This window comes from Myodes glareolus, chromosome 26 (genome assembly GCF_982192425.1).
Source record: "Myodes glareolus chromosome 26, mMyoGla1.1, whole genome shotgun sequence".
In the NCBI taxonomy this organism is placed as follows: domain Eukaryota; kingdom Metazoa; phylum Chordata; class Mammalia; order Rodentia; family Cricetidae; genus Myodes; species Myodes glareolus.
In genome coordinates, this window is record NC_142051.1 from 43,862,507 (window position 1) to 43,889,614 (window position 27,108).

At 42.3% G+C, this 27,108-nt stretch overlaps 1 protein-coding gene across 1 annotated transcript in view; it reads left to right on the top strand.

The window, feature by feature from the left end:
- The window catches only part of Polr3b (RNA polymerase III subunit B), a 102,661-nt gene that overhangs the window by 16,977 nt on the left and 58,576 nt on the right, over positions 1-27,108 (top strand). The window contains exons 9-12 of the mRNA XM_048418209.3: positions 3,303-3,411; positions 13,696-13,818; positions 17,313-17,432; positions 19,255-19,389. Coding sequence (XP_048274166.1) covers positions 3,303-3,411; positions 13,696-13,818; positions 17,313-17,432; positions 19,255-19,389 — 487 coding nt within the window. The remainder of the gene's footprint in view (positions 1-3,302; positions 3,412-13,695; positions 13,819-17,312; positions 17,433-19,254; positions 19,390-27,108) is intronic.

A 27,108-nucleotide genomic window follows, 5' to 3' on the forward strand; every position in this document is an offset into this window, starting at 1 on the left:
TAGTGGGTGGGTGCCTTCTCATGTGGCGGGGACAGTATTTCTCTCAACAGCAGATAGTGTATTTAAAACTCATCTGTTGTATAAGTCTGTAAACACAATATTGATTTCAGTGTTGGAAATGAAGGTGCCGTTTGGAAAGGCACTGGTTAATTTAAGTTGTCTATTTATAGCACTAAAGAAACTTAAGGAAAAAACACAAAAGCACTTTTCAAGTTTTTCATACTCCTTTTTGGGCTTTTTGTAAGTAAGGACTGTTTGATGTATAATATTGCATGACTTGTACCATGGACTGAGCATGCTGTTGTTAGCTGCCCAGCATAGCTTCTTCAGATGCACCTGTCTTCTGCAGCGGCAGCACCTGTAGAACGTGGGCAGCTTCTGTTCTCATGTGATCTGGAACTCGGGGGTTATGCGGGCAGGAAGAGTGTAGCCTAGGTGAGACGTCAGAGTACAGTAGTCTCTCTTCTATAGCCGGCAGTCACCTATAGCAGGGTGCAGTAGTCTCTCTTCTATAGCCGGCAGTCACCTATAGCAGGGTGCAGTAGTCTCTCTTCTATAGCCGGCAGTCACCTATAGCAGAGTACAGTAGTCTCTCTTCTATAGCCGGCAGTCACCTATAGCAGAGTACAGTAGTCTCTCTTCTATAGCCGGCAGTCACCTATAGCACAGTGCGGTAGTCTCTCTTCTATAGCCTGTAGTCACCTATAGCAGAGTGCAGTAGACTCTCTTCTATAGCCTGTAGTCACCTATAGCAGAGTGCAGTAGTCTCTCTTCTATAGCCTGTAGTCACCTATAGCAGAGTACAGTAGTCTCTCTTCTATAGCTGGCAATCACCTATAGCAGGGTGCAGTAGCCTGTCTTCTATAGCCTGTAATCATCTGTAGCAGAGTGCTGTAGTCTGTCTTCTAAAGCCTGTAGTCACCTATAGCACAGTGCAGTAGTCTGTCTTCTCTGACCTGTAGTCACCTATAGCAGAGTGCAGTAGTCTCTCTTCTCTGACCCGTAGTCACCTATAGCAGAGTGCAGTAGTCTCTCTTCTATAGCCTGTAGTCACCTATAGCAGAGTGCAGTAGTCTCTCTTCTACGGCCTGTAGTCACCTATAGCAGAGTGCAGTAGTCTCTCTTCTATAACCTGTAGTCACCTATAGCAAAGTACAGTAGTCTCTCTTCTCTGACCTGTAGTCACCTATAGCAGAGTGCAGTAGTCTCTCTTATCTGACCTATAGTCACCTATAGCAGAGTGCAGTAGTCTCTCTTCTATAGCCTGTAATCATCTGTAGCAGAGTGCAGTAGTCTCTCTTCTCTGACCCGTAGTCACCTATAGCAGAGTGCAGTAGTCTCTCTTCTATAGCCTGTAGTCACCTATAGCAGAGTGCAGTAGTCTCTCTTCTCTGACCTGTAGTCACCTATAGCAGAGTGCAGTAGTCTCTCTTCTCTGACCTGTAGTCACCTATAGCAGAGTGCAGTAGTCTCTCTTCTCTGACCTATAGTCACCTATAGCAGAGTGCAGTAGTCTCTCTTCTATAGCCTGTAATCATCTGTAGCAGAGTGCAGTAGTCTCTCTTCTCTGACCCGTAGTCACCTATAGCAGAGTGCAGTAGTCTCTCTTCTATAGCCTGTAGTCACCTATAGCAGAGTGCAGTAGTCTCTCTTCTCTGACCCGTAGTCACCTATAGCAGAGTGCAGTAGTCTCTCTTCTCTGACCTGTAGTCACCTATAGCAGAGTGCAGTAGTCTCTCTTCTATAGCCTGTAGTCACCTATAGCAGAGTGCAGTAGTCTCTCTTCTCTGACCTGTAGTCACCTATAGCAGAGTGCAGTAGTCTCTCTTCTCTGACCTGTAGTCACCTATAGCAGAGTGCAGTAGTCTCTCTTCTATAGCCTGTAGTCACCTATAGCAGAGTGCTGTAGTCTCTCTTCTATAACCTGTAGTCACCTATAGCAGAGTGCAGTAGTCTCTCTTCTCTGACCCGTAGTCACCTATAGCAAAGTGCAGTAGTCTCTCTTCTCTGACCCGTAGTCACCTATAGCAGAGTGCAGTAGTCTCTCTTCTATAACCTGTAGTCACCTATAGCAAAGTGCAGTAGTCTCTCTTCTCTGACCCGTAGTCACCTATAGCAAAGTGCAGTAGTCTCTCTTCTCTGACCTGTAGTCACCTATAGCAGAATGCAGTAGTCTCTCTTCTCTGACCCGTAGTCACCTATAGCAGAGTGCTATAGTCTGTCTTCTATAACCTGTAATCATCTATATCAGAGAGTGCTATAGGCTTCGTTCCAATGGAGACACAGCTGACAGTAATGACCACTTCCTTCTTACCCAAGACTCAGTAAGAGCCAGTCAGTTTCTGTGGTATATTATGTGTTTTAATTCAGGATAAATGATACTGTTTCTATTTCATAACTAAGCTCGGGATCTCCTTGATTGTGAGAGTTCTCAGTACCCTTGTCTTTCAGCTGCACAGAGCATTCTGGACTTAATCCCGAAGGTGTTTTTTGTGTGTGACGCCTCAGTAGCTTCTCTAAGTCTCAGATTCCTCATACATCATTTAGAGGGAGCTCTCAGTACGTATTGTCATGTGGAGATTAGCACGCGCTTGTGTCACATGGCAGCAGTGTAGTAGGCAATCAGTATGTGCTACTGTTATGGCTCACAGAGCTTTTGCAATGTTTAGTAGTCTGTTAGGATTCTCCTTACAGAGACACCTATAGAAGGAGCTAAATGAGGACGTTTCACTGTATGCTGATACTGTGGGTAACTCTTTTGGATTACTAATTTTAAAATTCATTTCTTCTTAGAATGTGGTCTGCCACATTTTGAGATTTTTCTCTTCAAAAAGTCAGTCATGAATATATGTCCTACATTGGATCAAAGTAATTCAGGTAGAATAAAAATGACATAAGTCAGAAGCTGTGCGCTGTGGCACACAGCTGAAATCTTTGCCCTGAGGAGGGGGAAGGAGGAGCAGGAGTTCGAGTTAGTCCTTACATAGCAAGTGCAGTCCAGCCTGGACACAAGACCCTTCCTCAGGAACCAGCCAGCAGCACACAGGGAAAGGGAAGGGAAGTTAGGTCAAAAGGTGAAAGGCACTGTTCATCCACAATATTTCCACCATAGTCTTGAAGGTGGAGAAACAATTGTAGTGTTTTTAAGTATTCACAGAAGTGGCAGGAGCTTGTGTAACTTTGAAAGCCAATTAATTAGGGATGATTTTGTTTGTTGAACAGCTGAACCCAACTGTGTACTGATCTTTGCTATTGGGGTTCCTGGGTAGGGATGCAGTTTAACTGTCTGTGTTTCTTTATAGCTCCACCCACGAGAAGAAGAGCAGAACCAACATGGCTGTGAAGCAAGGGCGGATTTATCTGAGGCACAACACCTTGTCTGAAGACATACCCATCGTCATCATATTCAAGGTAAGGCTGTGGCTCTCTTCCTGAACACTGACAGAATTGCTATCGAAATTAAATTATTATGATGGTGAAAAAATTTTGTTTTTGTGTACATGTGTGTGACTGTTGACATGTATATGTGTATGAATGTACTCATTGTGTGTGCGTGTATGTATGTATGTCTGTATGTGTGTGTATGTATATGTCTGTATGTGTGTATGTGTATGTCTGTGTGTATGTGTGTGTGTATGTCTGTGTATGTGTGTATGTATATGTCTCTCTGTGTGTGTCTGTATGTGTGTGTGTGTAGGCCAGAGTATTTGTAGAAGTCAGTTTTCTCTTTCTACCGTGTGGATTCCGTGTGAACTCAGCTCATCAGGTTTGGCAGTAGCACCTTCACCTACCTAGCCCGCTTACCTGTCTTAGTGTTTTTTGTTTTTGTTTTTTTCATATAGACTTAGGTAAGGTAGAATTGGGCAGGTAAGAGATCCTAGGAATAGGAAGGTTTGTATCATATATAAGTTGTTAGGAGAGACCAGTGTGTAGAAAGGTGTAGTCATGAATAAGCCTTTCTTCACCCTTTTCTTAACCACATAGTGTTATTTAGAGATCCCACTACCCGTTTCTCATGAGCCTTTCAAGGGGTAGTTTACATATTCATGAGTAGAAGTAGGTCTGTTTTGTTGACATGTACAGTGCAGATTATTTCTCTTAGCTCTGTTTTTGGTTGTGTAACTTGTATCTTGGGTATGATGTAATCGTTGTACTGGCAGACTTGGTTTCTTCTCTGTTGCTATGATAAGAAACCAAATGACAAAAGCAGCATCCGGGGCAAAGTGGTCTGTTTTGTTTCACAGTTCATTGTGGCATGAAAACCAGCATGGCAGAAGCCTGAGGCAGCTGGTCATATTGCATCTGTGGTCGGGAAGCAGAGAAGGGGGAGCTCATACCCAACTCACGATCTTTCGTAAAGTCCAATACCACAGCCCAGGGCGTGCTGTCACTCAAGAGTGGCTGTGTCTTCCTATCTCAATAATCTAATCAAGACAGGTCCCACAGCATGTGCAGAAGCCTGTCTCTGTGGTGATTCTAAATCTCATCAGGTCGATAGTGGAGATTAGCCATCATACAGACTGTTTCACCTCTTCCTGTAGCAAGTCTTTTTGTGTCCCACCAGCCAGCTCCCAAATAACTATGCGGAGACTGCTTATTAGTAATAAAAGCTTGGACTTAGTTTAGGGTTTTCCCATCCACTCTTACAACTTAAATTAACCCATTCATGCTATCTACATTTGCCTTGTGACTTTTTACCTTACTTTCATCTTCAACCTCCTGTCTCCTCTCTATCTGGCTGCCGACTCTGCCTTTCTTCTTTCCAGAGTCCTCTGTTCCTGGAAGTCCTGCCTAACCTCTTCCTGTCTAGCTATTGGCCATTCAGCTCTTTATTATACCAGTCACAGCAAATAGATCTTCACACAGTGTACAAATATCCCACATTTCTCCCATTCTGTCTAAATAAAAAGGAAAGGTTTTAACTCTAATATAGTAAATTTTATACCATAGGAATAGTTATCAGGTAACAGTTACATTCACAATGTCCAGTTCATTTGTATTTCGCAAATTTGGAGAAAGTACTGTATTATCCTGTCTTAGTCCAAAGTTTTGTACTTAATTTACTTTCTATCCTATCTTTTATTACCAACCCAAAGCTATCCTTTTAGACCTAAAAACATTTTTTTAAACAATTTAAGCTGCATGTCTCTCAACCTTATACATTTTTATGTCTTATGTAATTTTCCTTTCTGAATTTGAAAACGAGGAAAATTGTAAATATATCTTGTCTTCAACCCCAGCAGAGACCTGTGGATATACTATTACCTGATTAAACAGGAAATATAGAGCAAACAACTTCAAAAGCCATAGAAATGACAGAAGCAACTGGCTTCTTGGACAGTTAACCAAGGTTCCTCTGTAATGTTGGGGCATATGCGTTTGGCCTAGAATATCTGACAAACATTTTGTAAAGCAGAAAGTTTGAAGGACAGTCCTGCCTTGCTTTGGCAAAGTTTGGCAGTTGCTTCCTTTTGTGTCCTGCTTTTTCATTTTAGATAGCATGCATTTGGATAGTCATCAGTTGAGGCAAGGGCAGTGTCTTTGCCCAGTGTCTAACTTTGCCACCAGTGAAAGCAAACTTCATGTGGAGGTTTCTCAATGCCTAATCCTTTCTTGAAGTAATTTGGTGCTGCCAGGAACAGATGTGTCTCATTGTCAAAAAAAAGGCTTTATGTTATGAAAGCATCTTAAATGTCATAGTCTGTAGGTCTCTGAAGTGTTAGAAGACCATCTATCTATCTAGAATATATCTGTTTGACCTTGAAAACATACCTAACATGGCTATAAACTTGATTGTTAGATGACTAACTACTAACCTATGTTTCTTACTTATCCTTTATAGCTTGTAATAATAACTTTCAAGGTCTAATTTACTTTAAATTGTTAAATGAGCCACATAAGTACAATACCTTAAACAAAGAGTAGAAACATATACAGTATAACAAAATAACCTTAGATTTGTATCACTATATAAAAATACCTTATATTAGAGTAGAAACATGTATACAGTGTAACAAAATAACCTTAGGTTTGTATCACTATATAAAAGTACCTTATATAAGAGTAGAAACATGTATACAGTGTAATAAAATAACCTTAGATTTGTATCACTATATAAAAATACCTTATATAAGAGTAGAAGCATGTATACAGTGTAACAAAAATAACTTTAAATTTGTATCACTGTACAAAAATCCGTACTAATGTAAATATATGAAATTAGTCTTTGCCCTTTTAATATGAAAGTAAATTCAGTAATCTACCCTTTTATCCTATCCTATATCCCCTTTTTTCTTCTCAGAATGAGATCCTTGAATCTAATGCCCTTTGCTTAGTTTTCTCCCCTACCATGACCAGTAACAATATACAACCAATCACCTAAATGATGACAAACATTCATAACCTACCAAATGACCAAAAACCACACACTTGAACTCCTTGGGAATATGGGTGTCATGTTCTTACTTTAAAGTTAAGGCATTCCTAAAGTCTCCAGGCTGGATTAGTTCAGAGTCCCCTCCACAGTCCAGTGTCTCAGCAGCTGCTGTTCTCTGTTCACTGGCGTTCGAAACATTCAGAGCGAACAGAGCACCATAGAAGGCCCAAACTCCCTGTTATAGTATTTTCCATCCTTCCATGGCTTGTTTTTTACTTTATTTTTAAAGACTTTATTATTTTTAAACTATTTTTTATGACTGTCTATACCCATTTTCTTTCTTTAGCATCTAAGCACATTTTTAAGCATACTCTTCCTGTTCAGAGGTTTACTTGGTCTGGACCTGACTTTACTAGGCGCTTGCGGCGTTCTCTGACTGAGACAAATTTTAAGCTGTTGTCAGCTGCACACAGCTCAGCTTAGTGCACAGCACTTGCACATAGTGCTGGCGGCTGGTTCCAGCCATAAGCAGCGGCCGGGAGCCACATCTCTGTATGCGCAGAGCACCTGCCCGCCTGAGAGACTGCAGGACTAGGAATCTATATCCTGCTTCTTGTCCAGAACTGACCTCTCTCAGGCGCTGTGTTTGGATATTCACATCCCTGCGTTGGGTGCTATATATAACCAGCCAGCTCTCAAATAGTACACGGAGACTGCTCGTTGATTATGAAAGCTTGGCCTTAGCTAAGATTTTCCCACTAGCTCTTACAACTTAAATTAGCTGATTCATATTAACCTATATTTTGCCTCCTTTCTTTCATCTTGTACCTCCCGTTTCTTCTCCATTTGCCTGATGACTCTGCCTTTCTTCTTTCCAGAGTCCTCTGTCCCTGGAAGTCCCACCTAACCTCTTCCTGTCCAGATAATGGCCATTCAGCTCTTCATTGCACCAGTCACAGCAAATTCATCTTTGCACAGTGTAAAAATATCCCACACTATGTTTCAGGTCCCCGTTCATGGAGCAAGGACATCTACAGGCTCTATTTAGGAAATTCCAGATCTCTTCTTTTTTTATAGATGTCTAGATTCTGTTGTTTCTGAGTAAACATGTCTTTACTATACAACTGGATTTTTAGGCTTGTTTAAGTGTTGGCTTGAAACATGAGAAGCTATTTCCTGTAGAAATGCTTAATTGGTATTTTTCCCCGAAAGTCCTGTGGTTTGTTTTACACGTTTTGAGGTGTGAATATGCATTACATCGATGACTAATGACTAGTACAGAGCCCGGACGGTTCCAGGGAGTAGAGCACCGCATACCAGGTGATCTTAGAGACAAGCGATGGTTCCAGGAGGCACAGCCCAGCACACCAGGCCGTCTTGGCGACAAGTACTGCTCAGTAGCATCCTTCAGTTTCTCTTTAGGGTCAGTGTTCCTGTCCCACAGTTGCTTACAGTGGAAATAGAATCAACACGCAGAGTCCTGTGCAGTGCTGTAACTAATCCGCTTACAACGAAGAATCATTTAGAGTCACCAAGAAGAGGTTGAGCCACTGCTCCTAAAGATGTTCCCGATTGCACCGTAGTCTGGGCATCAGGCTTCTTCAAGTCTGGCTTGTGGTCATGGTGGGATATGTCCCAGTCATTCACAAGTATCGAGTGCATGCTGACTAGTCAGGTTCTTTAACTTGAGAAATAACCATATTTGAAACACAGTCCCATGAAAGAGGATCTGTAAACTATTTTCTATGCCTGGTATAGCTTAATGGCTTCTGAGTTCTATAAAAGTTGGAGTCGTTAATTTTCTTTATGAGGATGACTGTAATCATAGTGATAGCACCATTATGTCAGGAATCCAGAGCATCTCGTGCCTGCTGCTGTCTTACTTCCTTTCTGTGAAGTTTGTGTTTTCAAGCACAGAAGGAACTTTGTTTTCGTAGGAGAATTCTACAGCACCCAGCAGTGTCTGGTGCTACACACGCAGTGATGTAGATGTTTTATCTGCCAGCCTGGAGTTACAGCTTCAGCAGAGGGCAGTATATCTCCATGTATCCGTGCACTTCTCTCTTTTTTTTCTTCAAAGTTTTAGACATGAGGATGCATAGCATTGCTATTTTTAGACTGGGAGTATTAATTAACCAGAAAGCCTATGATCTTTTTATCACGCACGCAGAAAATGTGTAATGAGGCATGGATTAAAAATCTGAAAAGATTTTAAACTTTCCTTTTTTTGACTAAATGACCAAAGTTTAATAAAATAATTTCACATTAATATTTATATTGTAAGCATAAACAGTCGACTTAAGTTCTATCTAGAAAAAGACTATGAATTAATAGTCTGTATTTTTATATAATCAGTTAAAAATGAAGAAAGGCTCTGAAAAATATAGCATGTTTTTATATATTTTACAGGTCATTTTTTGTGACTTGTGATACACACAACAACTTATTTTGCGTTTTACATGATGATAGGTTATGGCATCTTTCTGCATCATCGCCGTTAGTGATTATTATGTGTACAATTTACTTTTCAGTTTCTTAGATTATGATTTTAGGTATTTTTTCCACTTGGATGTTTTCAGTCTTACACACACCCTAAAATGACTGTTATATCATACATGTTCATACCCATTTCTGTTAGATTATGGGATTTTAATCCTGGAAGTGGGAGTGTTTCTCTTCAACACTTGGTAAGTGTTGTATATAATTTCCAGAAATATGTTCACTAATTATCTAACAAGCACTATGTAACATTTAAAATAAGCATTTAAAACTTTTTTAGTTCAGATAGGTGAACTTAGTATTTTGATCATAGATCATCATTGTTGGGTCCTCTTTTCAGGAGTGTTCCTGTCCACTGCTGAGAACTTGTTGCATTTCTACCTACTGACAATGCAGGGTGCCGAAGATCTAGGAGACAGCCAGATTTAGCCTGTGTTGTGTGAGAGGGCCTGCTTTTGGTCCCTGCTGCCCTGCCAGCTTACACCCGAAATAATCACACAGAAATTGTTTTAATTAAATCACTGCCTGGCCCATTATGTCTTTATGTCTAGCCTCTTATCGGCTAACTCTCACATCTTGATTTAACCCATTTCTAATAATCTGTATAACACCACGAGGTCATGGCTTACCGGGAAAGATTCTAACCAGTGTCAGTCTCGGGCAGGAGCTTCATGGCGTCTGCCACACTGCCCTTCTTCCCAGCATTCAGTTCTTTCTACTCCACCTATCTAAGTTCTGCCCTATCAAAAGGCCAAGGCAGTTTCTTTATTAAACCAATGAAAGCAACACATAGAAGAACCTCCTACACCAAGCCTAAATTTCTGTTTCTCCCCTTGGTGGCTGTGTGATATTGGGCAGAACTCCCAACTTCTCTGAGTCCTGAATAACTCACCTTTCAAGAGAAAAGTCACCTCTGGGGGTGCTCTTGTAAGATACAGATGAGGTCACTTGTTCCCAGAAATGTGCCATTTTTCTCTCTCGGCCCTCTTATCTGTTGTCAGAAGCTAGGGAAAATAAACTGGGATGCTGGGAGAGGACATGTTTCTCTGTGTGTGCTGTGTGGCCTGAAAGACCTTGGCAGTCATTAGGACCTGGTGGTTGTTGATCGTCACCAACAGCTGGCTGAAAGTGGCAGAAGCAGCAGGGTTTCCAGACACCATGCTGAGGCTGAATGTGATGGGTCCAGCCTGTAAGTCCTGCTTGGCCGCAGAGACTCTCCTGCCATGAATCTTCCCCTCTTCCCATTTTGTGTCACAGGCCTCCAGCACTGGCACTGTGGTGGCATCTGTAGCCCAAGAGGATCTCGGGAGCTGGGCTTTGTTCCTCAGATGCCAACTTCCACGGACGTTTTTATTTGTAGAGGGAAACAACTACAGTTTAAAGACGTCATCGCTGTTTCCGTGTTGTCTGCCAGGACTGCTGTCCGTAGTAATGAATGTCAGCTCCCTACAGAACATCAGAGGACATTAGCATTTTCTTCTTCCGACCTTTAGAAGTTACACTTTGTAGGTGTGCGGGAGGACAGTTCAGTGTTACTGCTCTTGCCAGACCATGGGGACCTTCACCCTGCCATTTTCCCTATGGTTATTGGTTTATAGCATTTTCTCTGGACTTACTAGCCACTGGGCATGATGAGGGTTCAGGAGTACAAAGAGTTCCACAGAATGCTAGTTTTCAGGTGTCTAAATTACATCTGTAAAGCAAAATGGATGGGCATTTTGTTGGTTTCCATGGCGATATGTCATTTATTTGTAGCCATGACTGCTGAAGGCTACACAGTGCTAAAGCTGATTCAGTCTTTGGAGCTGAGGCTCTTTTGACAAGACTTGCCTGAGTCCCAGCCCCTGCGTCTCAGGGACCTGGTGGAAGGGTTTAGCCCTTGCGGACAGCTTTGGCAGTCCTCACGTCTTCTGCATATGGCACCTTTCGCCACTGCTTGGCACAGCTTTCTTCCACAGCCTAGGTGTGTTTGGAGGGCCAAGCGGTCTGTTGAGATTCTCTTAAGCCATCCAGGAGTGTTAGGCAATTTAAAAACTGCTATTTAGATCCCATACCAGGACAACTAATGTGACCAACCAAATTATGAATGAAGAAGAATTTTTTCCAATATTATTATAAAACTCCAAAGTACATGATCCAGCTTATAGTTTTTTATTTCACTTGGAAATTTTGCTGCAGTGAAGTGACTAAAATAAGCCAATTGGACTCCGATTTAATGGCTTAGCTGTTAGCATGCCTGCTTCCTTTGCTTAAAAAAAAATAAAAACCAGTCGTTTTTTTGAACTTCTAAACTTTTAATCATAAAAGGCTATTTTCAGGAATTTGTATGGTTTTTAAATAGTGACATTTATCATAGCAACTACTTGAATAAATGCTTTTTAAAAATAATTTATTTAATTTTATGCACATTGGTGTGAGGGTGTCGGATTCCTTGGAACTGAGTTACTGACTGTTGTGAGCTGCCATGTGGGTGCTGGGAATGTTTGAACCTGGGTCCTCTGGAAAGGGCAACCCGTGCTCTTAACCACTGAGCCATCTTGCCAGCCCCTTGAATGAATGTTTTATATCAAATTAGGGATAATATTACTATAAAAATTAACAAAAAATGTGATCTTTGAATCTTGAGAATTTATTTGTGAAGGAAAAGTTTGGATCCATTTTTTACCAAAAGTGTAGGCCTATAATCCCGGTACTGGGAAAGCTGAGGCAGGAGGATTAACAGTTCAAGGCCAGTTTGTTTCAAAAATAAAACTCTTTGTTCAAATAGTGAGTTTAATTCTTAAAGTTGTTCCATTTGCTGTCTGAGCTGGATATGAATTATCACCCTATTGTGTGGCTTTTTCTGGGGAAAACATGGACCAATATCTGACCAATGAAGTGACTCCATCCTGGTTTAGCTTGGTGAAGCAGTGAGTTTATTGGGGTTGCTTGTGGGAATGTGGGTGGAGGGCCCCTTACACGAGCATCGATGACTCGAGGCAGCTTTAGAACCAAGAGGGCCATAGCTCATGGAAGCCACACTCTTGGGGCTCTGTGCTCAGGTTTCAGGCACTTTTAGTGAAGAGTCCCTCTCTCCCGGTAGTTTTTTCAGAGCTTGTGTGACTTTGGAGAAAAACACCTGGCTTTTCTAACTTTTCTGCTTTGCTTTATTTTGTTTTGAGATAAGGTCTCACTCTGCAGCAGTCTGGAATTCACTGTGTGGACCTGGCCTGCCTGGAACTCACAGAGATCCACCCAGCTTTGAACTCACAGTGCTCCACCTGCCTCTGCCTCCTGAGGATTGGCCACACACCTGGCTAAGTCCTAAAACTTCCTCTTCTTTCTAAGTCCTGTAAGGTGCATTAGTGTCCCGAGTCCTGTAAGGTGCATTAGTGTCCCGAGTCCTGTAAGGTACATTAGTGTCCCGAGTCCTGGGTACATTAGTGTCCCGAGTCCTGTAAGGTGCATTAGTGTCCTGAGTTTGTGAGCCTCCCTCTTCCTTTTAGGAGGGGATATGTCAATTCAGATATAGCTACAAAAACACATCTTTGCTCTGCTGGTCAGAAATTTGGGTTTTATTTAACTTGGTGGTTCTAGCTCAGTGTCTTTCTGTTATCAGTCTGTCTTTCCTTTGTCACCTGATGCTGGGCAACCACCAGCGTGGTAAGAGGCTGTAAGGGTTTATTTTTTTTAACCTCTTAACGTTCTCACATTCTTCGTGGGTGCCCTCCTGATTTGGCAGCAGGAGCAAGCAGGAAAACTACAGTATCTATAATCAGGCCTCCAAAGCTGGGCAGGTCATTTCTTCCCACACAGGACACCACGTTTACTCTGTTCTCAGAGGAGTTGGTGGCAGGGGCTTGGGGGACATTTTCAGACTTTCCTCAGTTGGTATAAAAGGCACAGACATATCAACTACTTAGCATCCCCCAGCTCTGCAGAATTTTCAAGGTCTGATGAACGATCCTAGAACTTTGTGCTGGCGGGGTTCCATTGGTACCACAGTGATGGAAGTATACGACAGCGATCGGGTTGGCGTTTTATCTGTCATATTATTGACAGCAATAGAGTTGTTTCCAGATAGAGGCCCTCAGTGGTTTGCAGGACTGTGTCCTTGGCGTTCCCTGCATGTGAGCTGGGAACTCCATTTCCTTCTGTGTGTGGAAGAGAATTGAAGAGAAGTGACAAGCTTGACTGCGCAGTTAGTTCTCCTCTGATCTGGTCTTCTCTCGAAACAGAAGGCATTTTGGTGCAAACACGACTCTCCCCTGGCTACTAAAAAGCAAGTCATTTCCACACCAGGAGAGGGCTGGTGGGATTATGCTGTGTCTCCACATGGCAGTGCTCTGGCCAAGTGTGTGAGTGAGTGCATGAATGAGCACAGGACCATGTGGAACTACAGAGACGCACACGCAGCCACTGCCACCTTGCAACACTTAAGGTTTCTAGTTGGAGTTACCCTCATTTTCAGCAATGTTCATTTCTGACTTGCTACCGTTGGGGGTCTTGTTTTTAGTTTGCTGTTGTTGCTGTGACCAGGCCTCTCTGCTAGGCTTCCCAGCCTCATTTCTTTGTGGTGAAACTCTCAGAATATTTCAAAAAATTGGAGCAGTTTTACACATGCAGAAATATTTAAGGGTGTTTGTTTTCCTAATGACAATTTCTATTTCAGGTTCTTGTGCAGCTTGGGCTATGGCTGCCAATGCCAGATGGCACCGTTTCTAAGAGAAGAGCTGGCTTTTGCTTAGAAGTAATACCCACAAACAATGCCGGATTAGCATAAGCAAATGTCAGTGAGTGAGCACAGAGCCAACACTCTCCGTCTTTTCTTCCCTTCCTAGGCCATGGGTGTTGAGAGTGACCAGGAAATTGTGCAGATGATTGGAACAGAGGAGCACGTGATGGCTGCATTTGGGCCCAGCCTGGAGGAGTGCCAGAAAACTCAGATTTTCACACAGATGCAGGTGTGTCCTTTCATGGTGTCCTTTGCTGTGGAGTGAGCCTTCGGTGCTGTTTATCTCAATGAGCCACTGCTGCAGTGGCTTTGGGGTACAGGTCTGGTAAGGGGCCCGAGGAGAATAGTGGGGCACAGAAGTTCTTTTGACCCCTTCTGTAAAGTGGAGGAAGAAGTCCACCTGTGGTTTCTGGAGGTTTCAGGAGAGGGCTTCGTGGAGAGGAGGCTGCTTGTGTGCTTCAGTAACAAGCACCATTTCCCCTACTCATTCAAGGGATAGCACATGTTTAAAGCCCTGGCAGCTCCAGTCCGAGGCTTGCCTTCTTTCATTTTCTCTTTGATATCCTTTCGGTGGCGGGGGTGTGTCGCTATGATAAAATACCATGACCAAAAGCAACTAAAGGAAGAGTTCATGTTGACTTGCAGTTCCAGAGGGATAGTGTCCATAATAGTGGAGAAAACGTGGTAGCAGGAAGCAGAGGCAGGAAGCTGGCCAAGCATGTTTTCACTGACACAAAGGAAGTCGGGAGAGAGTAGGAGTGGGAGCAAGGCCACCCTCACATCCCACTCCCAGTGACATATTCCTCCAGCATAGCTCTCCCTCTTGAAGACTCCACAGCCACCAGCTGGAGACCAAAAGTTCAAATATATGAGCTCTGGGAGACACTTCTAATTATTGGAAGATAATGTAGGTAGGGCTTGCTTACAGGAGCAGGGGTGACAGCTCACAGAAGCTGGGAGTCCTGAGCGCACTGCACAGCCTGCAGGTAGCTCACCAGGTTGGAGATTGTCCCTTCCAGGTGCCTCAGCTGGTCTAAAGCTCTTCCAGGCAGCTTGGCTGGTCCTGCTTCTTCCAGGTCTTCTCTGCAGCTTTTTTGTTTGTTTGTTTGGTTTTTGGGTTTTTTTCCCCCCCTTAGTCTCCTTTGCAGTTCCACTTGTCCTGGAGGAACTCTCAGATTCAGGACTTGCTGAAGCTATGTTGAGTTGCTCTAGGAGCTTCTCTGAGATGGAATGTTCCAGTCTTGGAGGATACTGCACACCACAGGTACTCGTTAGCCCTTAGGCGTGGTTTGCTTTCATGTCTGTTTTTAGCCTCCACCATTTCCACAGTCATGAAGCCTTAGCTCTGTGTTATTTATATGATTTTTATCACTGTCAAGGGCTCTGGTGTGTAGGTGCCTTTAGGGGGATGTTGCTAGGAATAGTATTTTGGCCTGCCTTGGTAGACTGTTTCTGCAGTCCTCACACTGTGGCATCACTGGATACCCAGGGAAGAGTTGGCAGTGACATCAGAAGGCATTCCCCTCTTCTTGTACCCCTCTCATTTTTTCCTCAAAGTGAGGAATCTCGCACCGTTTTCAAGGGAGAAAACTTCAGTGACCTCTCAGTTTAGAGAGCATCAAGCTGCCTCTTAACTTGTGTTTCCTACCAAGGGGGCTTCCCTCATTCAGTTCCTTGTTGCTCACTGAGCACTTCAGGGTCTGCCCTTATCTGGAGATAAGTAATTTTAGTCATGTAATTTTACAAAGTGGACAGTATTTCCATTTTCCCTTGAGTTTCCTCATGTTCCATTAACAGATCTTTGTATGGACAAGTTTTCATTTCTTTGGGGTAAATGCATAGGAGTCTAATTACTGGGCAAGAGAACAGTGCATATTTGACTTTTATAAAGCTGAAATTGCCAAACTTTTCCAGTCCCCAAATGATCATAGCATTTGGGTGACTGGCCGCAGTGAACAGTGCCATTGTTCTTGTTCTCACAGGATTTGGTGGTGTGCCTTTTTAATTTTAGATGTTCTAGCAGATGTGTGGTATTATCTTATTGTGGCCTTAATATTCATTTCTGATGTCAAATTATGTCGAGCACTTTTGATGTGTGAATCAGTCACTGACTTTCTTTGTGAGGGACTCACTGTCTAAGTTGTTCATCTTTTTATTAATGAATTTCAGACTCCTCTTAAAAATGAAGTCTGAGCCAGGCATGGTGGCACATGTCTTTAATCCCAGCACTCAGGAGGCAGAGCAGGTGGATCTCTATGATTTCAAGGGCAGCCTGATCTACAAAGTGAGTTTCAGGACAGCCAGGGCGACACAGAGAAACCTTGTCTAAAAAAACCAAAACAAACAAAATATAAATGAAGCCTGGGTATAAACCCCATGTCTAGCTTTCACAGTGCGAACACTGCCCCTCTTTCATTGTTCCACAGGTGTTGACCTCTGTCTTCTACAATCATATCTCCTCTGTATCCTCTTAAAGTAAGTCTTTGCCTACTCCAGATTAGGACACTGTCTGTGTCTTTTTCTAGAAATCATATACTTTTAGTTTCCATGTTAGATACAAAGTCTGTTTTTGTTTTTCAAGACTAGGTAGCCTAGACTGTCCTGGAACTCACTCTGTAGACGAGGCTGGCCTCAAACTCAGAAATCCTCCTGCCTCTGCCTCCTTGTTGCTAGCATTAAAGCCCTGTGCACCAACACCTGGCAGGTCTCAAGTCCTACCTGAGATTAGTTTCTCCTTTTGATGTGCTGTGGACGCCCAGGCTCCTGTGCACGTTTGGGCACTGAGCTGCTTTCTACCAGCAGTCATTCAAAGGACAGCTTTTCTCCTTGACTTGTTTGGACAGTTTTGTTAGGAGCCAGTTAACCCCTCGGTGTGGGGCTGCTGGGGGCTTGTGATTCATTTCTGTCTTTGTCCCCCCATTTACGGTTATATCATTTTCATCCCGGAGACAGGGTCTGTCTGTGTATCCCTGACTGGCCAGGATGACCTTGAACTCACAGAGATCCACCTGCCTCTGCCTCTGCCTCCCAAGGGTTGAGATTGAAGGCCTGTGATATCACCGCCTGACTGCTGGTAGTTTTATAGTTGAAATCATGTCAGCTATCCAAGCCCTTTGCATATCCATGTAAATTGTAGTGCCCAGGACTTAAGAATCAACCAATTTTGGGTTTTTTGAATCCTGCTGGGAATAAAATGACCTATTATGTAATTTAGAATGAATTTAAACTCCAAGTCGTGCCATCAAGTCATCTAGTTCATGACGTTCATCCAGCATTTGTTGGGTTTTCTTTTCCCTGTAGCTCTTAGTGTAGAGATCTTAACATGGTTTCCTATATATATTTTAATAAATGGGAACAATCCCATCCCACAGTGATATTCTGAATGAAGAATTGATGACTGCCTCATAGATACACACAAACACATTTTTTATCTATGGTTTCTCAATTCCCTATAAATAATTATGTGTCAATTTTATAGAAATAAAATATTTTAAAAAATCAAATGATCTGGTTCAGTGGAACCTGTGTATTAGGTTGTCAGTGTGCTATAGTATTTTGTTACTGATTCATGATTTTGGGACTTTATTCACAAAGCAGCAGTCTATATACCCAGGGGCCTTGTCTTCTTTGCTTATAACAGCCCATCGGCACTGATGATCTCCAGTGATGTGATTGAAGCGTTCTTTGTTCAATTTTTGTTCTTTGTCCTTTGTTCTTTCATAGGCACTAAAATATATAGGGAATAAAGTAAGGAGACGAAGATTGTGGGGAGGTGGACCAAAGAAAACAAGAATAGAAGAAGCAAGAGAACTCCTGGCTTCTACCATTCTGACCCATGTTCCGGTGAGTAATTGCCAGCTCTGAATGAATGATGTCTGTGAAATTCATGAATTCCTCCCAAAGACTGGGATGCGGTCTCTGCTGTTTGAAGTGTGTCCCCAAGAGCTAGAGCACTGTTCCGCCCCATTGGAGCTTAGCTCCCACTGTCAGCGGTTTTTGTAGTCAGGATTGGCTGCATCGTTTCTCTAAAATGCTCATTTGCCAGGGTTGTCCCCATGACCGTGAATTCCATAGTGTCTAGCTTCTGTCATCCATAGCTGGTGATAGTGCAGAGAGAAGCTGGAGCCTGCCTGGTGGCCTTGAAGTGGGTTGTGACTGTGGACATTGTCCTGGAAAAATGTGCTCAGAATGAAATAATTTCAGCTTAGGTCTAGGGTTGGGTTTCAAGCATATAGTAGTCAAAAAGGGAGATGGTAAAATGAATTAAAGAACCATAGAGTGTAGCAGGAATGGCTGCTATGAATATTCATGTTTACTTCTACCTACAAGTCCACTAGCATTTATGTATGTGAAAGGGCAATGTGAACTAGGCTTTGATGAAAATTAAAAACGTGATAAATAAAATATTTTCTTCACCGATAAGCAAAACAACTGTTTTGATTATTAAATAGAGTTAGATGATCAATTCAACTTACCCAACATGAAGTCCAGGAAAAGGAAATGGAACACAGAGTTCTGTAAATAGTACCTGAGAATATAAATTATTATCACTATATAACAAAGAGCTTCAGACCTCCGTGGCCAAACATAACTGTGTTGTATCACTCGTCGGTCTATGTTCACTAGTCTTAACCCATAGTTGCAGCGGGTTCACTAGTCTTAACCCACAGTTGGAGCAGGTTCACTAGTCTTAACCCATAGTTGCAGCGGGTTCTCTAGTCTTAACCCATAGTTGCAGCGGGTTCTCTAGTCTTAACCCACAGTTGGAGTGGGTTCACTAGTCTTAACCCATAGTTGCAGCGGGTTCTCTAGTCTTAACCCACAGTTGGAGTGGGTTCACTAGTCTTAACCCATAGTTGCAGCGGGTTCACTAGTCTTAACCCATAGTTGGAGCGGGTTCACTAGTCTTAACCCATAGTTGGAGCGGGTTCTCTAGTCTTAACCCACAGTTGGAGTGGGTTCACTAGTCTTAACCCATTGTTGGAGCGGGTTCACTAGTCTTAACCCATAGTTGCAGCGGGTTCACTAGTCTTAACCCATAGTTGCAGCGGGTTCACTAGTCTTAACCCATAGTTGCAGCGGGTTCACTAGTCTTAACCCATAGTTGCAGCGGGTTCACTAGTCTTAACCCATAGTTGCAGCGGGTTCACTAGTCTTAACCCATAGTTGCAGCGGGTTCATAAGTCTTAACCCACAGTTGGAGCGGGTTCACTAGTCTTAACCCACAGTTGGTGCGGGTTTCTCGTCTTGGGACTGTCGTGAAGTTGCAAACGGCAGCTGAGACTGGAGTCATCTGACGACTCCCTGGGCTGGGTGTCTACCTTGCTCACAGCCACATGCGCTGCTTTCCACTGTGTCCACAGCGGGCAGTGAGACTCATGACAGGTCAGTCCACAGTGGGCAGTGACTGAGTGCCATGGGGGCCATAGGAAGCGAAGCAGTTACAGTCATCATATTTGAAGGAAAACTACCCAAGGCATTAAATGCAGAGACGGAAAGTCTAAACTCCTCTTGGGAAGTTTATAGACTATCTGAATGTCTTAAAATAGGAAGAATTACAACAGTTCATTGCTTTCTTATCTGAATGTGACATTGATTCTTTCCTTGAAGCACCTTCATTTAGCATGCACCATCGCAAACTGTTTTTCCGATTTCTGAATCACAGGTGAAGGAGTTCAATTTCAGAGCTAAGTGCATCTACACAGCAGTGATGGTGCGAAGGGTGATTCTGGCCCAAGGAGACAACAAAGTCGACGACAGAGACTATTACGGGAACAAGCGACTGGAGTTGGCAGGACAGGTAGAATTTTATGTTCTTTGACAAGATTGGTTTTGTAGTCACTTTACATATGAAGTCATCCAAATCTTATATATATATATATATATATATATATATATATATATATATATATATATATGTACACAGTTTCTATTAGATTTGTATATATGTATCTATATGTGTATATAGTTTGAAGTATTACTTTTGCATATGATTTAGATTTTTTTTTACACTGTGGAAAGTCTGTGGTCTTTAGATTACCTGTGTTGTATCTTTGCTGAGATGTTTTCCCTTGTTGCAGCCGAACTGTGACTTTAAGTGGTATTAACAGTTGACTTAATTAACAATTTAATTTAGTTTCAATTAAGAACTTCAATTAACAAATGTTTGTACAATACCTCTATATTTTAGGCTTGCTCCTAGGTGCTGGTGATGGCTATACAGGAGATAGACTAACAAATTGTGTGTGTGTGTGTGTGCCCAAGTGTGCATGAGACTGGGTGCCTAAGGAGGCTCAAGCATCAGATTCCCTAGAGCTGGAGCCACAGGTGGATGGTGTGAGCTGAGTGCTGGGAATGGAGCTCAGGGAGTGACATGAGCTGGGTTTCGATGGGAGAGAACGGGTTTGGAGGCGATAGTGATGATGCAGAGGAGGGGTGTCAGCTGAGAGGATTCCAGCAGACGCTCCACAGCTCCACAACTGAAATTAGTTCTCATTACATTCGGGGGGTGAGAATGAGTTGGTGTGTGCACAGGTGCACAGTGGCAATCAGAAAACAACCTGCAGAATGGTTCTCTCCCTGGACTATGTGGGTCCTGGAAATTGTTCAAGCTCGGCAGCAAGTGCCTTTACCCATTAGCCCATCTGTCTAGTCCCACAGCTAAAGTTAGCAGTAGAGTTTGGAAGTTAGAACAATTGTTAAGTTTGTGAAGAATCGGGATCTGGAGTATGGGGAAGCTCTGGTTAAAGTCCTGTTTCACCACGTTCAGGTTCACCACTCACTGTGCAAGGATTTACCCTTTCCTACCACTAATCCTCATTTTCACCATTTTTCAATTAAAAAAAAAATCAAGCTGGTAGATGAGTCCTTAAAAAAGGGGGGGGTATGTAGAGGAATATGGAAGGGAATGAGCAGGAGGCTAAAGAGGATATCCTGTTGCTTAAGAAATCAGAATTAAAAAGAGGACTCCCATATGCAAGAAAACATAGCTTAATGAACAGTGTAAGCACATGGAAGGTATTGTGTTGGCGAGAATGTGTAAGAACAATAGCTGCTAGTTCCCACCCGTGGGACGAGGTAGTGGAAGCACGCTTTAGCTTTAGATAACAGAGTTGTTTCCACTGGCCCAGGGAGCTTTCCCTCAGTCTGGCTGCCACCAGAGGGTTGCCAGGCCAGTCGCCAGTAGGTGTTAGCAAAACCTACTGATTTCAGGCTTAATCTTTGCACTTACCTTTTCTTTTTCGGTAATGTGTTCATTATTTGCTGCACGTTACTCCGTTCTTTGTCTGCAAATTTTTTGTTTCTAATGCAGCTTGCTTTGTATGGGTGAGATATGGAATGGCACCAAAATCCAGGGATTTCCATCCCGGACAAAAGAATGCCGTCTTGACTTCAGAGATTGCCTAATCCCAGCTGTTCTGATAATGTAATTAAGGCTGCCTAATGTCTTTAATTTTGCAACCAGTTTGTGTGAAAAGGAGAATTTGGCACTCTGAAGGCTTAAACACTAAATAGCAATCTCAAGGCGCCTAATTAGAATTCTCTGACATTAAGCTAATTGGTGAAACTGTATTTCAACGGCTTAACTTCTTTATTAATTTTTTTTAGCATTTTCATTGAAAATCAGTTGATGAGCTGTCAGCACTTTTCCCTTAAATATGATTTGCTCAATGGTGCTTCTGTCTTGAGCAGGAGGAAGTGTTGAATATTAGCGAGGCATCCGACCCTTGTAATCATTTTACTTCCAGCCTAGATCTTGTGGTTCATTGTGTGGCTTAGCCTCACAGCCTCTCACTGCTCTGGTAACTGGACAGCATTACTTCTAAAGTTGACATTTTTAGAGAGGAGAAATTTCTTCCTGTAGCAGTGTTGGTGACTCTGCGAGCCCATTCACTGGTGTTTAGCACCAGGGACATTTTCTTGTGTTTGAATCAGGAGGCCACAAAAGAGTCAGCTGGAATGCTAAAACAGCTTCTTCATCATTTGAGACAAAAGCAACTAAGTGTAAGGACTAATTAAAAGAGCTGGACCCTGAGGTCTGGGTAAGGGCCCTGGATTCTGTGCAGGACGCTCGCGCAGGTTCCATTGCGCTGCCCACAGGAAGTGGCCCCTCCCCCTCTGCACCTGCGTCCACTCCCACAGTCTTTCTTTCCCTGAGTGAAACTGCTGGGTCCCACTGTGGGGAAGGATTAAGCTCTCGGGGAGGAAGTTTTCTTTTTAGAACACTTTTGTACATTCAGGTCCCAGATCCTGGCTTCCTGATCTGCAGACTTGATTTTAATGGAAAAGTAGATGGTTGTCTCCAATCCGAGGGTTCGGAAAGGCATTTAAAATGGTCCAGTTTAGAAAAATTCTTTAGATATTAAGGAAAACTTAGTTGTTTTGAATAATTCTTTGTTCAAAGTCATAAGTCTGCTTTCCCATTATAAATTCAGGAATATAGTCAGCAGGGAATTTGTTAAATCATCAACTTACATGTTTTCACTGAATCTTGGAATTCCTTTTTAAGTGAGTCATTGAAATGTTTTGCTAGTTGACTTAAGTCACAAACTGCTATATTGAGCTTTTTGTTCTGTTTACCAAAGGGAAGCTTACATGGGAAATATGAGTATAGTTATGAATAGAGATTGGTGTTTATAATAACTACTATATCATTGAAGAAGTATGCCAACTCCCTCTTCTAGTAATAACTACCTAGTCTTTCCTCTCTGTGAACTTCATGTTACTGATATTTCGGTTATCTAGCACTGTGGCACTCGCTTGTCCTAAGCAGTGGCTTCATTTTCTTAGACCGTACAATGTTGTGGGTCAGGCTTTCAGATGGAAGTGGGCTGTTTGCCTGTTTCACATGGTGCTGATGGAGGCCAACCACCGGTCATCTAGTGGGTGACTGCATAGGGAGTTGAAGGGCAAGGCCCAGTGAGGATGTGACTTCTCGTGGCTGTGTCTCGGATGACTCCACATGCTAAGGGTGCATGTTTTCATGGACAGACAGAACCTCTGTCCTCAGGCGTAGAATCCTTAACACTTCCATGTGGGTCAAAATGCTCACAAGCCCTGCCCATATTGTTTTTATACTTCAGGGGCTTGCCAGAGGTTGGGCAAAGTTTATTTATATAATTTGGGTTTCTCCCTGTGTCTCTTTCCCTTCCGAGAATTCTTTACAGCTATTTGTATTTATTAGCTGGGGTTGCTTTTTTTCTGGTTCTTCATCCAGTAAAGCCAAGAAGGGAAGTGAGGGGGTTCTGAGTCAGTGGGATGGGAGTCTCTCTATTTTTTCTTTCCATTTAGACCCATTTCACAGTGCAGCTGTTAGGTAAAAAGTTTTAAAAACAAGAAATGTAGCCATTGCTGAATATCTTCCAGTTTCTGCCTGCCTGTGCCTTCAAGATGGCGCTGCTGTGTTCAGACTTAATCGTCTGGAGGCAGATCTATCCCTTTGGTGCTGGGCTAATCACACCTCCAGTTCTGCAACAACCACTTTACCTGATTTTCTTCGCTCTCTGCTCTACCATGACCGAACTTTGTGAAATATGTTATCTAATAGCATTTACTTTCATGTCATCCTTAGCATAAATTAAAGTTTATCACACAGATGTGTGTTGTGAAGGCACAGACGCAGTGGATACTAAAGGCTTCTTCTCAGCTCAAACTCCGATCCATGATCCTCTGTTTGCATGTGGTTCATTTCTCTCTGCAGTTAGAGATATTTGCATTTATTATTATCTTAATTTATTATAGTGTTTAAGTTTTTTGTTTTTGTTTTGTTTTTCAAGACAAGGTTTCTCTGTGTAATAGTAGCCCTGAATGTCCTGGAACTCGCTCTGTAGACTGGGCTAGCTTCGAACTCACAGAGATCCGCCTGCTTCAGCCTCCCGAGTGCTGGGGTTAAAAGTGTATGCCAGCAAGTTTTTGTCTTTATTCTTTCTAGTTATGCATGTGTGTGTGAGTGTGTGTACAGAAGCATGGGTGCCCATGGAGACCAGAGGCTTTAGTCCCAGGAGACTGTGAGCTGCGGGTCGTAAGTGCTGAGTAGCACACTTCTCTTTACTGTTGGCTTGACCTCTGGCCCTGACAGCAGAATTGTAAGCCTTTTGCCACAATATAAGTTTTATTTATTTTTGAGCTTCATAACATAAATTTATATCATACAATTAATCTATAATTTTTCTATTCAGTATTATTTTTAAGATTCAACAGTGTTGTGTATCACCATAGTGCATTTTTATTTCTGACCTATAATCCACTGCGCGTGGATTCCATGAAATGTAAATACTGCTCTGCCCAGTCTACCAATTAGGAGCTTTGTGTGCTTTCCTTTTTCTTTATCCTAGCCGCCTTCGTCACCTTTGCTGGTTCCTGTTGTAGATACGTATATCAGGAGGACTGCCTTCATGGGGTCAGGCTGCCAAGTGTGTGCACTGCCTTCTGTCTCCTTCCATCACTTCTTGTCCAACTCTGACGCTTTTGTTTCTGGGGGTTCAGAGTGACATCTTCTGTGTCCTTATTTGTATTTCCTACTTGGCGAATGAGATTAAGCTCCTTATTAACCATTATTATTTCCTCTGCTTTGCAATATCTTGTTTGCATCCTTACTCATTTCAGGGAGAAATTTTGAGTGTTCTAGGTCCTGTTTTCACCAATTATGTATGCTATAGCCATCCTCTTCTGGCCTGAATTCTCCTTTTAACTTCATGACACTTTTTTTTAACAATTTTTATTTGTAATCAGCTTTGCTAATTCTCTTTTTCAGTATTTTAAGCTTTTGTTTTTGAAATTTATATCTTTGGTATTTGTTCTTCAGACAATTTTGAATGGTATAAAGAACCCCATTTCAGAGCTGGGGATTTATCTTAGTTGGTAGGGTGTCTGCCTAGTGTGCCCACATTCCTGTGAGAGTTCAGTCTCTCACAGTATGGTAGTGCATTGCCTATAATCCCAGGACTCGGGGTGGAGGCAGGACTTTCAGAAGGTCAAGGTCTGGGCTGGAGATGTGGTTCAGAAGGTCAGAGCACGAGCTGCTCCTTCAGAGAACCCAGGTTTTATTCCCGGAACCATTTGTTTATGTGATCCTTCACTTTTCGGTCAGTTTGCCTGTACGTCTGTTGCCTTTATCACAAGGTGGACTATTTTAGGGTCTTAGATTTTTCCTTACAAATCTTAGAGTTAGTCTGCTAATTTTCATAAAATTCTTGTAGGGATTTTCCTTAGAATTACAGATAAAATTTTGAGAAAACAAGTAATCTTAAAATATTGTCTTGTTCATAAATCTTATTTAGGTTTTCTTTCGTGTCTCCCATTAAAGATGTCTAATCTTCTCCAGTGAAGGTCTTTTGCCCTCTTAAAATAAAACAAAGCAAGACAAAACACACATACACAGTAAAAAAAAAAAAAATGTTTATTTCTGAAGCTAGAGAACTGTCTCAGCAATTAAGGGCATTAGTTGCCCTTTCGGAGGACCAGAGTTTGGTGTCAGCATCTCAGGACCACCAGTCTCACTCCAGTGCCTCCGCTCTTCCCCACACACCTGCAGACACACAAAAAGGTATTTTTTAAAAAGACTTATTCCTAAGTATTTTTGAGAGTTATTTTTAATGAAAATATCAGTATGAAAATCTTCACGTATATAAAAATAGTAAAATCAGCTGTCATGTATTCTGTGATTATTAGAAATTGATCTCGTTCTGTCTGTCTCCTCTTGAGCTCCCTCCCATCCCCTCTACTTCCCAATGGGCTTGTTTAAACAGGTTACAGCCATCAAATTATCTCAGTATATCAGGAAATTACATTATATACACATAAGATGTGTCTCTAAATCATTTTCAGACCTAAACTTTTTTTTTAAAAAAAAAACCATTTATTTATTTATTATGTACACAGTATTCAGCCTCCATGTATGCCTGCAGGCCAGAAGAGGGCACTAGATCTCATTACAGATGGTTGTGAGCCACCATGTGGTTGCTGGGAATTGAACTCAGGACCTCTGGAAGAGCATTCTGAGCCATCTCTCCAGCCCCAGACCTAAACTTTTGAAGGAGTAATTTCTTACTATCATCAAGGATCTTTGAGCTGTTGTGTTTGCTTGTTGCAATTGGTTGATTTGTATATTAGATTCCTTCTGATCGTGTGTGTGTGTCTGTCTGTCTGTCTGTCTGTCTGTCTGTCTGTCTGTGTGTGTGTTTCAAGAAAGTGTAATTTTGTCCTAAGAATTTCCTATATTATAGGTTTGGTTGATGACTCTGTAGAAAAATAGAACCAATAAGGAGTAAGAGAAATGAATGAATGAATTAATTAATTACAGCAGTGATTGATGTGACTATAAAGGCAGAGAAGTCCTTTGATATGCTGTGTACAAGCTGGAAAACCAGAGAAGTCAGTGTGTGCCCTGCTTCTGCCTTTCTGCTCCATTTGAGCCCCCATGTTAGGTGATGCCTGCCCACATCAGCTGAGCATGTGAACCTTCTTTATCCAGTCCTCTAGTCCAGATGCTGGTCTCTCCCAGACATGTCCAAATAAATGTCCTCAGAGGTATTTGGTAGTGGGGTAGACTGAAGCCTGCTTAGGCCATAGATTTAAGGTGGTCTGTGGGTAGACAGGATCTCATTGTCTCTCAGACTGACCTTGAACTCACTATATATCCTAGACTAGTCTCAAACTTCGGATTTTCCTGTCTCTTCCCTCTCAAGTGTTGCGATTACAGAACTATCCTCCAACACCTGGCCTCCTTATGACATGTATTGGTGTGTGTCGTATGTATTCACATGTCTAATTTGAATGTAGAGACTGGACGCTCTGGACCGTTTATTGCTCTCTGGCTGTACTATGTGATGGCTGGGGACTGGGGCCTAGAATCCCAGGTCTTCTGATGGCTTTCTTAGTCGCTGATGAGAATCATTTCCGTTTTTCCTTATCATTTCTATGGTATGGAAAGTCATAGTATCGAATATTTTCATTCTAACACATTCATTATCTGGAATTTTAAATAATACTTTTCATTATCTCTTTGGTTCCCGTGAGATGTAATTGATGTGTAAGAGGCAAGAAAAAAAATGCTAGCTAAAATAAAATAAAATAAAGACAGTTTCTCATTATCTCATTATATAGTCCTGACTGCCCTGGAACTGACAGAGGTCCACCTGCCTCTTCCTCCCATGTGCTGGGGTTAAGCGTGTATGCCGCCATGTATGGCCTCTAAATCGTTTTTAAAATCGAGTTTGTAGGAGGTTAATTTAGTTCTTGAGTTTCCTCCAGGGACGGTGAAATGTGTTTGTTTTTTCTTTCTGAGCTTGATGATAAATGGGAATTTTAACTTTTACTTAAATCTAACACTGGTTTCTCTATTTTTTCCCCTCTTAACAAATGAGTAATCAAATAAGTGACTGGTGGCTGTTGGCGGAGATTGCATTTGAATCTGGAGGACAGTTTAGAGAGACTGAATAACTTGAGTCATGTACTCCGTGACTGGGGCATGTCCTAGCAAGGGTTTCAGTCTTTCTCTTGGTAGTAGATTAAATACAGC